We start from the raw sequence: 13,069 nt of genomic DNA on the forward strand, positions 1-13,069 counted from the left end.
TTAGATTGTGAATGGAAACAGAAGCTCCTGGAAAAAATCCAAACTCCCCACAGAAAGAACCTCATCTAACATTCTGAACCAGCTTCAAGTGACAGTAGAACTGCTGCAATTCCACTTTTCCAACAAGTTCAAAAAAGAAAAAAAAAAAAAAACCCTGCACATTAAAAATCAGTCAATCTAAATGTTAATGTGAAGACATGTGTCTTTTAAGAACAGTTATGGGAAATGAAGTTGATGAATTTGGGGGTAGAAGCTGAAACAGTCTTTGCACGAGTTTTTAACGACAGACACTGACTGCTCTTTAACAAGATGTGATGTAAATGAATTGTTGGATTTCTTAGACAGTTTTGACACTAGCTTGTTTGTGGTGTTGTGCCACCCTGTCATGTCTGTGGAACATCGTGCAAAATAAAATGGGGAAGTTGTCAAGACAAATGACTCTCACCATCTTGAAAAATACAATCTTGTGAAGGTTTGGGACTTTTTCTAATACATATTTGTCCGCTGGTTCTTGCTGTTTTCAGGCAAGTGAAATGAAAGCCTAAAGCCCAGTTAGTGAGACGCCTGAACATTTTTATTTGGCAGCAACATCCATCACAACAAGTTCAGATTTTGACGATATAGTAAAAGCAGATTCATTACTTTCTGGTTTATCATATACACATTACTGTACGGGGTGTCATATAGGCTGCATCTGCTACTAAAATAATCAGTATGTGTGACGAATGAATTAACTGCAGAAGCCACTGTGTGATAAGGTTTTGCGTGAGTGGGAGACAGAGACATTTGTTTGTTGTGACATTTATTTGCTTGTGTATTTCTGTTGGTAATATTTCAACATGGGAGCACAGCATGCCAACATATCTGCCGCCATGGAAAGACAATTACTCAGCCAATCCAACACCTTGTGACCCACCTGATTCCACCATTGCAGACTTACATTACATTACACTCATGTAGCACATTTTCTATTAAAGCTCTAATAAAAACCTGTCTTTGTTGAGCTTATTTAGGTAATCAAAAGAAAAACAGATGAGGCAGGTAATCTCTACACCCAGGCTGGGTTAGTTTAACCCTCATCAGTATCAGTAGCTATTATACTGTAGGCTTCAACACTGGGACATCCAACTCTGACAGAGCGAGCATGAGATTTACACTATTCATATGCTGTCAAGCTACACATTCGGTGAAAAACAAATTCATAACTCATAATATCCCAGAGCTGAAAGAGCACAGTGACAGCACTTGGACATACAGACTGAGCAGCAGTGATTTATTCAGAAAAACAGGGGGAAAGCAAGAAATATCTAAATCTGTCGAATTATAATCTATTTCCGTATATAAATTGGTCATCTCAGTCGGTGTATTCCTCTTGTTCGTGCAGGTATGAGCGAGATACCTCAGAGGATGATGAGGATGCACTGTCTGTTGCTATTAGTAACCTTGTTCCAAGAGCAAACTAGAATTATCAGTCATGCTTTAATGCATCAACAATAAATCAAAGTATTTTAACACTGTACAGATTGCCAATGTGCTTTCATCTCCGTCAAATCAATTTTTTAAGTTTCACCAAATTCTAAACAACACCTCTTGTTCTGTTGTTGGATCATAGAGGCATCATTAAAGATCAGAAACAAACGCAGTGTTTCTCAACCTTTTTTGGCTCGTGACCCCATTTTAACATCACAAATTTCTGGCGACCCCAGAAATTCAAAACGGAGACTTTTTTTTTTTTTTTTGCTAAAATTAATTTGTTTTTGATCATGTAATAGTTTGCTATACTATGCTGCAAATAAACACTAATTTTAGACGACATTTAGTCTATATAATGTATATTATTATGGACGGAGGCAGAAAAGCCAGGTGTAGATTACTGCACAACGTGAGAATTTTATTTTCCTTGGTCAGGATATGTACAGTCAGTCCAGCTTGTATTTACAAGACTGACAATTAATACTGAACAAACAATAACTCAAACTATGAATTATGAAAGAGCTGCAGCATCTGAAACTGAATGAATATCTGAAAGATAAACAGTACCAGAGCGCTTCAGTTTCAGCTTCACAGTTTGTCATGTCGTTTATGTATTGGGATTGTCTCTCTCAGCTCAACATATATTCTTTATCAGAATTTTTTTTTAATCAATTACAAGACATTTCAGGTGACCCCACTTGAATTCCAGGACCCCAACATTGAACAAACACTGGCCTGAGTAGAGATGCAAAGAGAACAAGGCAAATCCCCTTGTTTCCACTTTGGTTGATAATTTTGGCAAACTACTGTTTACAGAGACGTGCAAACATAGAATGTAAAAGTAGTTGATTTACCGTAAAATGGGAATGCACTACTGTAGCCAGCTCAGGTTGATGAAATCAAGCTATTTTTTTCTGCACTATTTCCTGAAAAAATAGGCTAAATGGTGATGAGGCAGAAAGGAAATTGTGACTCCCCAGGTTGAGCAGTTTGATAAACTCTGGAAGGGATTTTTTTACGTTTTCATCGGGGTTTGTCTGTTGGCAAGATAACTCAAAAAGTTATGGATGGATTTTGATGAAATTTTCAGGAAATGTTGATACTGGCACAAGGAACAAATGACTACATTTTGTTGAGGATCGGGGGGGCGGTGATCAGCCTTGGCAGAGGTCTGCGCTCTCTGAGTGCTTTTCTAGTTAGTAATTTTTATTTTGGTCAATTGCTAGAATATTCAGGGGACCCCATTTGAATTCCAGGCGACCCCAAGATTGACAAACACTGGACTAACTCTACTAGATCTGTTAACATGTATTTTAATACTTGTGCTCCAGTCCTACAAGCTGTTCCTTTCTATAGAACCAGTGCTATATCATTACCCTCACAGCATAATTGCCTAAGTCATATGTTTGTCCAAATGGTGATATCTGCGTACATTTACTTTACTTATACTGCTACTTCATTTTGCATTATTGACTATGATCTGAAAAAAGAAAAGACTTAAGCAATTATGCTATGAGGCTAATGAAAAGTAAAAACAGTTTACACACAGGCCTGCACAGATATGTGATTGTCAATCAATAGTTAAGTGATTTCACACCATTACTACATAGGGAGTGAGTTCATGCTTGGAGGGGAATCGAGGACAATGTGGTTCATAGTTGTCATCGAAACACTTACATGACAGATGCACCCCAAGCAGAAACTCATCACACCATAGTATGGCTATATTTACATATTCTATGTAAATCAGCACATATGGTTGGGTGATACGGCCGTTAGGAAGAAAATCTTGATAATGGCTGAAGCATGAACAACTATTTTTTTAGCTCGATTTTAGGATATTTACATGGGCAAGAACATTCTTACTCTGAGTATCATCATTAATTCACTGTGTTACTGTCTAGTTAAAGAAAGAAAATTAAGGGGAAAAAAATTATATTCTTGGCCATTTGAGTTTTAAGTGTCTAAATTTACTAGGTGTACTCAAATGCATCATTGCTTGCAGTTCATAGTGATTTCAGAGTTTATGAGCCACACTGTATGTGCTATGAATCCTATCTGTCAAACTCCAATAAAGACAGCAGCAGGAACAGAAGTAGTGCATCTGTAAATGACAGAAAAAAAACACTGTGCAGACTCTCGGTAGAGTTTTTTATCACCTGACTACTTGGTACAAACACTTAAGGACTTGCTAGTGTTTGGAATATCCCTCTGAGATCGACTTGCCGAATGTAAAATCTACCTGGAACTTTGTTGGTGTTGCATGTATATCTTCGGTGTGATAGGCTATTAGATAAATTCACATCACAGCTGATCATTTTAATGAATAGAAATTCACAAACCAGACTTTGTGGCACAACAGGAACAAATGTAAAACATGAGCAACATTTGGGACATTTGGGAGATTATGAACTGGATGCCCATTTTGGCTCAGCTGCTTGTAATAGTCAGCTGTGTGTTTCACAGAGATTTCTTTTTGAGGGCTTCAGTTAATTTAGACTTTCTCAGTGTCTCTTGTTTTCTCTCCTTGTTACAGCAGAGAAAACTGAAGTTATTTTGAACTTATGGATGATAGACAGCAATTATTTGCACTATATACTGATATCAGTAGTGTGTTTCAAAATGAGTTTCTTTTCCACGGTGAGTTTGACATGTCTGACACACTCCTCCATCTTAACAGTGTTATTACTGATGCTGTTAGATAGATCTAGTATGTTGTGTGTAGAATTATAGCTATCGGCCTTGTGTCCAACAAACTAAAGCCATGCCACATTTTGACTGACATGTTTGATTTGTTGGTATTTAACTCAGGCTTCAGCCAAAACATTGCCAGGGGCAAAAGTGCTGCAGCCAACAAGTGTGAGAGAAAAGAGAGTAGGGGTGTGTTTGAAAGGCTCACCTTTGAATCCCCACTATGGCTTGACTTTCTGGCTACTGACTTATTGAGTGGCTTTAGAGCAAAGTTACTAACTAGTGTGCAGTCACTGGGGTTAGCACATGCCATTCAAGGGGCTACGCAGTGAAGCAATTGCGAATAAAGGAAAAAAAAATATCACAAAATATGGCTGCTAATCAACTATGTTAGTAGTCACATCTACCTTGAAAGTAAAAATAAGAGCCAAGAGAGTCAGAAAACCTACCTTTTGTTTGTGGGCAGCAAGATAACCGTGCATTTTCTCAGGCCTGAGGAAAGATGGAGGACCATGTACAGCAAAGCGAACATCTAGCATTCGCTCCTTCACATCAATTAGGCTGAAGATGTTGACATCATCAGGCGGCACGGAGAGCATCTCAGACAGGAAGTCCACTAGCAGCTCATAACGGCTCCGCTGCTTCCCTCTCAGTTCAATGAACTCCTTTGCAGTGATGTCTGAAAAACAGACACACACATATACTCACTCAAATGATCGGAACAGTTGACTGTACAAAAGTAGCCTCATTATTTCCACCCAAATCCAATTATTTTCAAACTGGGTCTAAATGCTGAAGCTGAAAAAAAAAAAAAAAAAAAAAAAAGTGTCCAAAACACTCACGACTGAAGCTGTGATGGTAGATTATTGAAAGCTTCTCAGTTCGCCTGACAAAATGTTTTGTTCGGAAGTGTTCGTCTTTGCGTGAGCTTTGAGGTGACGAGGTGATGGACTGGAAAGTGCATCTGAACACAAGCTAAGCTACTCACAGGTAATTACACTCTTCACAATTATGGCTTAATTTCTAATCAGACTCAGCAACAGGATCTTGAGAAAAAAATAAATTTCTCTCACATTATATGTCCCAGCACCAGTCCAACACCTGTGTTACAAAAAGCAAGAGTTCTATTCAAGTAATAGCGTGAAGAGCAAATCGTACAACTTAACAATCCCATTCCAAAGAATGCATTCATGTTTTATAATTAGGTTATTAATCACAATGGGCCGTTCAAATCAAGCACCTGCTGACTGGGGTGTTTGTCTGCGGATTTGCATGTTCCACCACTTTGGTACTTTGGTCAGTCCAGACTGCTCATAGGTGTTATTGTTGGTCATGACCATTTATTCACTTTGCAATGAACTGGCAGCATGTCCATGGTGTAAACTCAAGGATTAAGCGGATACAGAAAAGAATGAATAAATGAGTTTGTATGTCCTTGCTAAACACTCACAAAAGCAGTTATAAATTATTGATTGAGACTCAATATATGGCAGACCTTACCTCATCTTGTCTCATTCTGTTTGTTTACTTACATTCCCATTCATTACTGCTAGTAAATAAAACTATTCCTCTTTCTGGTGGCCTCATTCACATGACATACAATAATATTCACCATCTACACAAGAATTGACAACAAGATACCACAAAACTCAATACATACCACACCACATAGGACAAAGGACAGAACCAACTCAAACTCTACATACACGTAATAGTTTATATGGCTATAAAACATGTTGTTTTGTATGTTGTTAAATGTGGTCTCTCTACATTTCAGTACCCACTGAAAAGTCAGTGATTTGTCAGATATTTTATACATGTTTATACAAGTTTATACAATTGCACAGCAGTATGACCATTTCCTATTGATAAGAGCATTTAAGTCTCTAACCCTGAACATGATTGCAGATCAAAGTGGCTGCAATGCGAATAAAGCCTTGAACTTCAACGCATGTAAGTAAATGAAATAATTTTGACATTAACCTACTAACTAACACAATTAAATGTGAGACAGATAGCTCTCTACATTTAACGTGCATTTGTGGTCATTACAAGTACTATAATAACAATTTCACAGCTTACACATGGCAAAAATGTACTTTCATCCCACATGCTATATACCAGCATACCAATTGTATACAGTTTTATCACACTATACTTTTTGAGGTGGTAGAAATGTATTAAAATAAATATCAGCTGACCAGTAGGAATGATGGTGGTGGAGAAGACACACAGCTAAGGTTGTGTTGTGAGGATTTATAGTTCATGTAGACTCAATATTGTCCCTTTTTTCTAATGCGTTATCACAGTTTACAGTTTAACAAATGACAGTGGTGGTTAGGCACGCTTCTTTTTAGATTCAGTAATTTATATCTTTGTTGAAAAAAAATCACTATTTTTACAGTTTTCTAAATTTTTCATGTAATAACCCTCAACTTTACTCTGAGCTTTCGTGAACATCTACATCACAGGTGTTAAAAATCCGACCCCCGGGATGAATGTGTGAAAAGTAAAACTGACACTGAAGATATTAACAATCATTTTAGGTCAGTTCAATCTAAGGTGGATCAGACCAGTAAAATACTATCATAAGAACCTACAAATAATGAAAACTGTCAATATTTGTCATTGTTGTAGTATTAAAAAAGAAAAAAAAAGGAAAATTCCACAAAAATGTTTACATTTACAGACTAGCCTTTTATTTTAAAAAATGTGAATAACCTGAAATCTCTTAAGAGAAGTATGTGGAATTTTAATAATATTCTGCCTGTTATTTAATGTTTTGTGTATCTACAGACCCACTGTGATCTCTAAGTTGTGATTCACATGTATAAATGATAAATTGAGGTGTAATATTGTTAACATTGCACTTATTTTACTTAAGAATTTTTAGGTTGTTCATATTTCTTCATGTTATGTTCGAGTACAACTTATAGATGTAAACATTTTCATTATGGAATTTTACTTTTTTCACTCAAAAGTTATTATCCTACTATTTATATTAGTTTACTGGCCCGGCCCACTTTATATCATATTAGGCTGTATGTGGCCCCTGAACTAAAAGGAGTTTGACACCCCTGATCTACATGATCAGTAAATGAAATATAGGAAAATACCTGATTTTCACTGAAAAATGCAAAATGCAGAGGATAGCATTAAAATAAAGAGTAACTAGAAGCACTTGGAAAGTGCAGACCTCCGCCAAGGCAGATCAGTGCCCTGGATTTGGATGAAAATTTCAGGAAATGCTGATACTGGCACTAGGAAGAAATGATTACATTTTGGGGGGGGGGGGGGGCACGGGGGCCCGCTGATCTGCCTTGGCGGAGGTCTGCGCTGTCTTTTCTAGAAAAGCACTCGGAGAGCGCAGACCTCCGCCAAGACAGATCAGCGGGCCCCCGTGCCCCCTGCGTGCCCCCCCCCCCCCACCACCACCACCACCCCCGATCACCACCAAAATGTAATCATTTGTTCCTTGTGGATATATCAACATTTCCTGAAATTTTCATCCAAATCCGTCCATAACTTTTTGAGTTATCTTGCACACAAGCAGACAGACAAACAAACCAACGCCGACAAAAACATAACCCCCTTGGCGGAGGTAATAAATCACTTAAGAAAGGTTAAATAGAGAAACAAAAATTTCGGAGCTGCCATAAAAGTAGCACTGGGTGTCAGGCCCGGACTGGCTAATCGGGAGGACCGGGACAATTCCCGGTGGGCCGGTATAATATTTGGGCCGCGAGGGCTGGAGTTCACTTTAAATATGTATTTAATATTTTATTTATCTATTTTTTGGGGCCGGTGTTCAGTCATAGCACTGAGTTGATCACGTAATCTGCAGCCGCTGTTCTTGGGCCACACCCCCTCTACGAGCAAACTGTTTGTTTTCTTCCTCTTATTTGCAGACGCACCGTGACCTGGCGTAACATGTCCTTGCATTCGGTTAGTAGCTCTGTACTGTAGCTGTGGAGCAGATATGATCTGTGCTCTGTAGGCTGTGGATGGTCAGCTGTGTTTGCTGTTTGAAACATGGATAATAGAAAGAGCAAGGGTGGTGTGGAGAAGGCAAAAATTAAAAAGAGGAAAGTTCTGGAAGCAAACGCAGCCAAATGTGACAAAATCTGTAACTTTTTCACAAAAACGACCTCCGGTTGGAAACAACTAATGAGGACGATGAACCGGGTCAGGTGAGCTGTTGGAACAGACTGTGTAAACAAGCATTAGTTCCACTAAAACCACTTTCTAGACCTAAACGATAGTACTGGCCTATTTTAATTTTTATTATTAAAAGTGAGACAGTAAATACACAAAGCCCACAACTGAAAGGCAATAGCATAAAGTCATATTAAATAAGCCTGCATATTTAGCCAATGTAAATATCTTAATTAGTTAAGTAAGTCAAAATGTCTGTAGATATTATTTTTATTGTGATCCAGGTGCAGGAGAGTCTAGGGAAACTGGAGGAAGTGTGAAAGGGAGAGCAGAGTCTACTGATGACAGAGGAGCAGCTCAGCAGCACAACCCTGAACCACTAGGCACAAATGACACAGATGAAGATGAGTCTGTTGTTAGCTTTGATCGCCCTCAGTCACAGGATACACGTTTTTTTCTTATCATCCTCATCAAACCCCTAATATCACTATACCAAAAGTTTTCAATAGCAACGATGGAACAAACCGCAAGTAAGTTGTGATGGAAATCTTTTGTTGCAGAGGATACAAAAATAATAGTTATTAGAAAGTGCAGCAAGCTTTATTTATTTATTTTTATTTAATATTTTTATATATTCTTTCATTTCAAACATTTTAAAGGTTTGAAAAATGTTAACACTTATAAGAACAAAAATATAGATTCTGTTATTGTTGTGTTGTGAGGAATAATAATGTTGGAGATGTCGATGTGCACTCACTGTTAAAATAAATCCACATTGTGAAGCAACCTTTATTTGCACTGAATTGGAAACATTTTAGAAAATACACTGAATTAGAAGGCTTTGCAGAACAGTGTGTAGACCTAACATGTAAGGTTATAATTGCATGATTTTAATAATAATCGGTCGTGATCTAAAGTGGGCCGGTCTGAGGTATGAAACTCCAGGGCTGAAAATGAGTCTCAGTCCGGCTCTGCTGGGTGTTTATGGGTTAATGTTTTATATATCTTAATTATACACCTTTTTATAAATCCTAAAAGGGTATTTGGTGTATTGTATTTTGTTTCTCTCTCCAATATTAAGAACAGGTTCAGTGTGAAAGAACAAAGCAAGTTTCAGTGTATGAGAGCATCAGGTATTTCAGAGTCCACAGCTTCTGGTTTAAATCCACACTTACTGTATCACACAGATCTAGATTTAGATATATATAGCTAATCCCTGCCACTTTCATGCTGATTATTGTGGCAATCTGCACCGAGTAAACAAGAGTTAACTTGTCTTAGAGATAAGGTATACAGTAGAGTATGATGCTAAATCTTACTTAATGCAAATGCAATGTGTCTGTTTGTGGGGAAGAGGAAGTGAGATTTTAGTCCGTATTGAGACAAGGCCGGTGACGCAGAACCTGATAAGAACATAAAGTCCACAATCAACTGTTATTTTCTAATCTAGCAGTTATACTCAGCTTCCTCTCAGGAGTGTGAATCTGCTTCTAAAACTGTAAAGGTTTAAAGACTATAATTAAAGTCTCACTTGAGTTAGACTGACACAAAATCTTCTGAACTAAACAAGATACACCATTTGTCATTCTAATTTCAAAGTCTAGGCTTCAAAATGCACGAGCGGTGGTGTGGTATGTACTCATGGCCTCTGCAAAAGTGATTAATACAAAAGCCTGACAAATGCCGAGTCACGACACAGATCATGAACATCAACGCGACACCCAAAAAAAAGAGCCTTATCATAGGATAGACACCAGACAGAACCGTGGTGAAACCCAGATTGAGGAAGATCTATTTGAAGACAAGGGCAAGACTGAGAACACATAGTATACAAGAGGAGAAAAATCAATTCAGCACTGTTCTTGAGGGCTTTTCTTGTGCTAAAAGTCAGTCTGTACAATTTGTCAAATCACACCTGTACAAAAAAAAGCCTCATCGCAAACATATCAACCTATGCTTTATGTCACAATGGAATTGCAGCATGGAAATGTTAAAAACGGCTTTAGATGGTTATGAAATACCACTATACAGGGTTATTCAAAAAGAATGAACCGATTTCATCACGCAATATTTTAATAAGGAAAAACAACAGAAAACTCCAGCCAAGTCACAAGTATTCTACTCACAATCAAGTTTTATTTCCTGTCTTAGAAGTGTTCAATGTGTCCACCACCTGCAGCATGGACAACATCAATGCGATAAGAGAATTCCTCCCAGACGCGTATCAGCATATCACGATCCACTGAGTTGATCGCTGTTGTTATTCGATGTTTAAGGTCATCAAGGTTAGTAGGTAGTGGTGAAACATAAATGTGATCTTTTATGTATCCCCAAAGAAAAAAAAGAAAAAAACACAGTGAGGTCTGGGGATCTCACAGGCCAAGCGCAAAGAGGATTTGCTGAGGACTCGCCATTCGAGGATAACAACTGAATGTTGCTGGAGGAACAACGCGACTACTGCGCCCCTGTGGCAGCCATTCAAAACTTAGAAAACTCCTCTTTCAAATGGTCACAGACTCATTCCATGATAATGCTTGAGAACTGAAGCAATAAAGTCATGAAATCGGTTCATTCTTTTTGAATAACCCTGAAATATTTGAGTTTGCTTGTAGAGAATGCTGTCCGTGCACTTATATACTGTAGGGATGTTCTCATATTGATATTGGTGAAGGCAGAAAGTAGGCACTCACTTACAATGTGTAATTAAAGATGCAGCCACGATAAAATGCACAATACAGGTGCATTAAATTTGTTTTTGTATGATTTTTGTCCATGCAAATAAGTTCACTGACCTTGTAAAAAACATTGCAAATGCAAATATTGTTCATTTCTAAAAGTTTCACTGTTGGACAAATGCTTTAACTTGCTCTCTTAAAAAGCCAATTTTCGATCTCCCGTGTGTTTCCTTCCTTCAGTATATCATTCTCACAGTGGTAAACACTGCAAAGACATCATTTGGCACAGTGAAATTCAGAGAGTACAGAGGAGGAACACGATAAAAGAAATATTTCCAAATGAGGAGAAATGATGAGAATGGGCCATTACTGTTAAACACTCAGATATCAGTGTCAGCATCAGCCTCAACTTGGTGTTTAAAGTGTAACATTACACAGTCCCCACATACAGTAGGTGGTTTAATAAAACTATTGTCACCTGCATTGCATGAAGTTGAAATGTCCTATTCAGAGGGGCGGTGAGGTGAATTGAGGTGAGATTAGATAATATCAGATTAGATCAATCAACCAATCAAATTTATTTATATATAATGTCACATGACAACAAATGTTATCTCATGACTAGTTACGTTTAGATCTGATCTAAACCAGACTCTTAAAAAACCAGTTCACATACACCAATAGAATCCTGGAGGTGAGATGAGATGAGATTGATAGGAGTTGAGACTGAAATGACATTGGACGGGATGAAACAAGGTAGAGGTAAGATGAGATGAAACAAGATGAGGTGCAACATGGTAAGACTGAGATGAGATGAAACAAGAGAAAATGTAACAAGACAAAATGAAACAAGACAAGATGAAATGAGATGAGATGAGATGAAACAAGACAAAATGAAACAAGATGAGATGAAACGAGACGAGATGAAACAAGATGAGATGAAATGAGATGTGATGAGATGAAACAAGACGAGATGAAACGACATGAGATGAAACAAGACAAAATGAAACAAGACGAGATGAAACGAGACGAGATGAAATGAGATGTGATGAGATGAAACAGGACAAGATGAAACGAGATGAGATGAAACAAGGTAAGACTAAGATGAGATGACGTAAAATCAAATGAGCTGAAGTGAGAGTGAGGTATGATTATTTAAAATGAGATAAAATGAGATAAGATGACGTGAGATTGAGATGAGATGCCATAAAATGAGTTGAGTTGAGGGGGGCAGCCATGGCCCAGAGAGCTGGAGAGTCGGCTTGTGACTGAACTTTAAGTATTCATTTAATGAGATCCAGTGAAGTTCTTTAACAACTTGCAGATTCAAACTCCAAACGAATTAATTTAATTAAATGGTTTTATTTTAGTGGCGACTGAGTGGGGAGGGGTAATAGCCACATACAAAATTCCAGTTATACCTGGGCTTTGCTGGAAGGACATCCATTTTATTCCTTTACTCCAAGATGAAGCGGAGTCATCCCTCAGGGTATGACAAAAGGAAGAAGAAACTGCACGAGAATGAACTGCGAGAACAGCAGTCAGGTAAACACCTTGCTTACTTTCGTCCCTTTCTGCAATTTTACGATAGTGTAAGTTGAGCTGATACCAAATGGGAAGTGATGAAGAAATATTGACTATAGACAGACTTTTGTTTGCTGGGATGCTTCGTGTATATCATCCATAACCTACGGCCTTGTTGCTTTCATAAAACTGTTACCATTTCCTTTGTAAAGTTTAATAAAAACAGCAATGATAAAAAATAGTTTGAACAGAACTGAGGAGCAAAATAGTCTAGTGCAATGCTTTAGAGAGTGACAACTATGACAGAATGGTTGCTAAGTAACACACACACTGACACTGACACTAAGGGGATAGCCATTTAGGGGTGAAGTTTGGGTAGGAGGGCCCCTTAGCAGGATTTTGCCCTGTTGCCCCACGGAGGTCTGAACCGGCTCTAGTGATCCATGCACGATCTAGTGATGGGTTCAAAGCAGAAGGCTAATTTCAGTGTGTGGTGCATGTGCATGTCTACAGTCGGGGAAAAATTATTAGACCATCAAAAGTCATCAAAA

The 13,069-nt window shown here is 38.0% G+C and overlaps 1 protein-coding gene across 1 annotated transcript in view; it reads right to left on the reverse strand.

Moving 5' to 3' along the window:
• Window positions 1–13,069, reverse strand: part of LOC115413880 (neural-cadherin) — a 527,604-nt gene that overhangs the window by 201,989 nt on the left and 312,546 nt on the right. Inside the window, exon 25 of the mRNA XM_030127006.1 lies at window positions 4,614–4,843. Coding sequence (XP_029982866.1) covers window positions 4,614–4,843 — 230 coding nt within the window. The remainder of the gene's footprint in view (window positions 1–4,613; window positions 4,844–13,069) is intronic.

The sequence above is a fragment of the Sphaeramia orbicularis genome, chromosome 3 (assembly GCF_902148855.1).
Source record: "Sphaeramia orbicularis chromosome 3, fSphaOr1.1, whole genome shotgun sequence".
Classification (NCBI taxonomy): Eukaryota; Metazoa; Chordata; class Actinopteri; order Kurtiformes; family Apogonidae; genus Sphaeramia; species Sphaeramia orbicularis.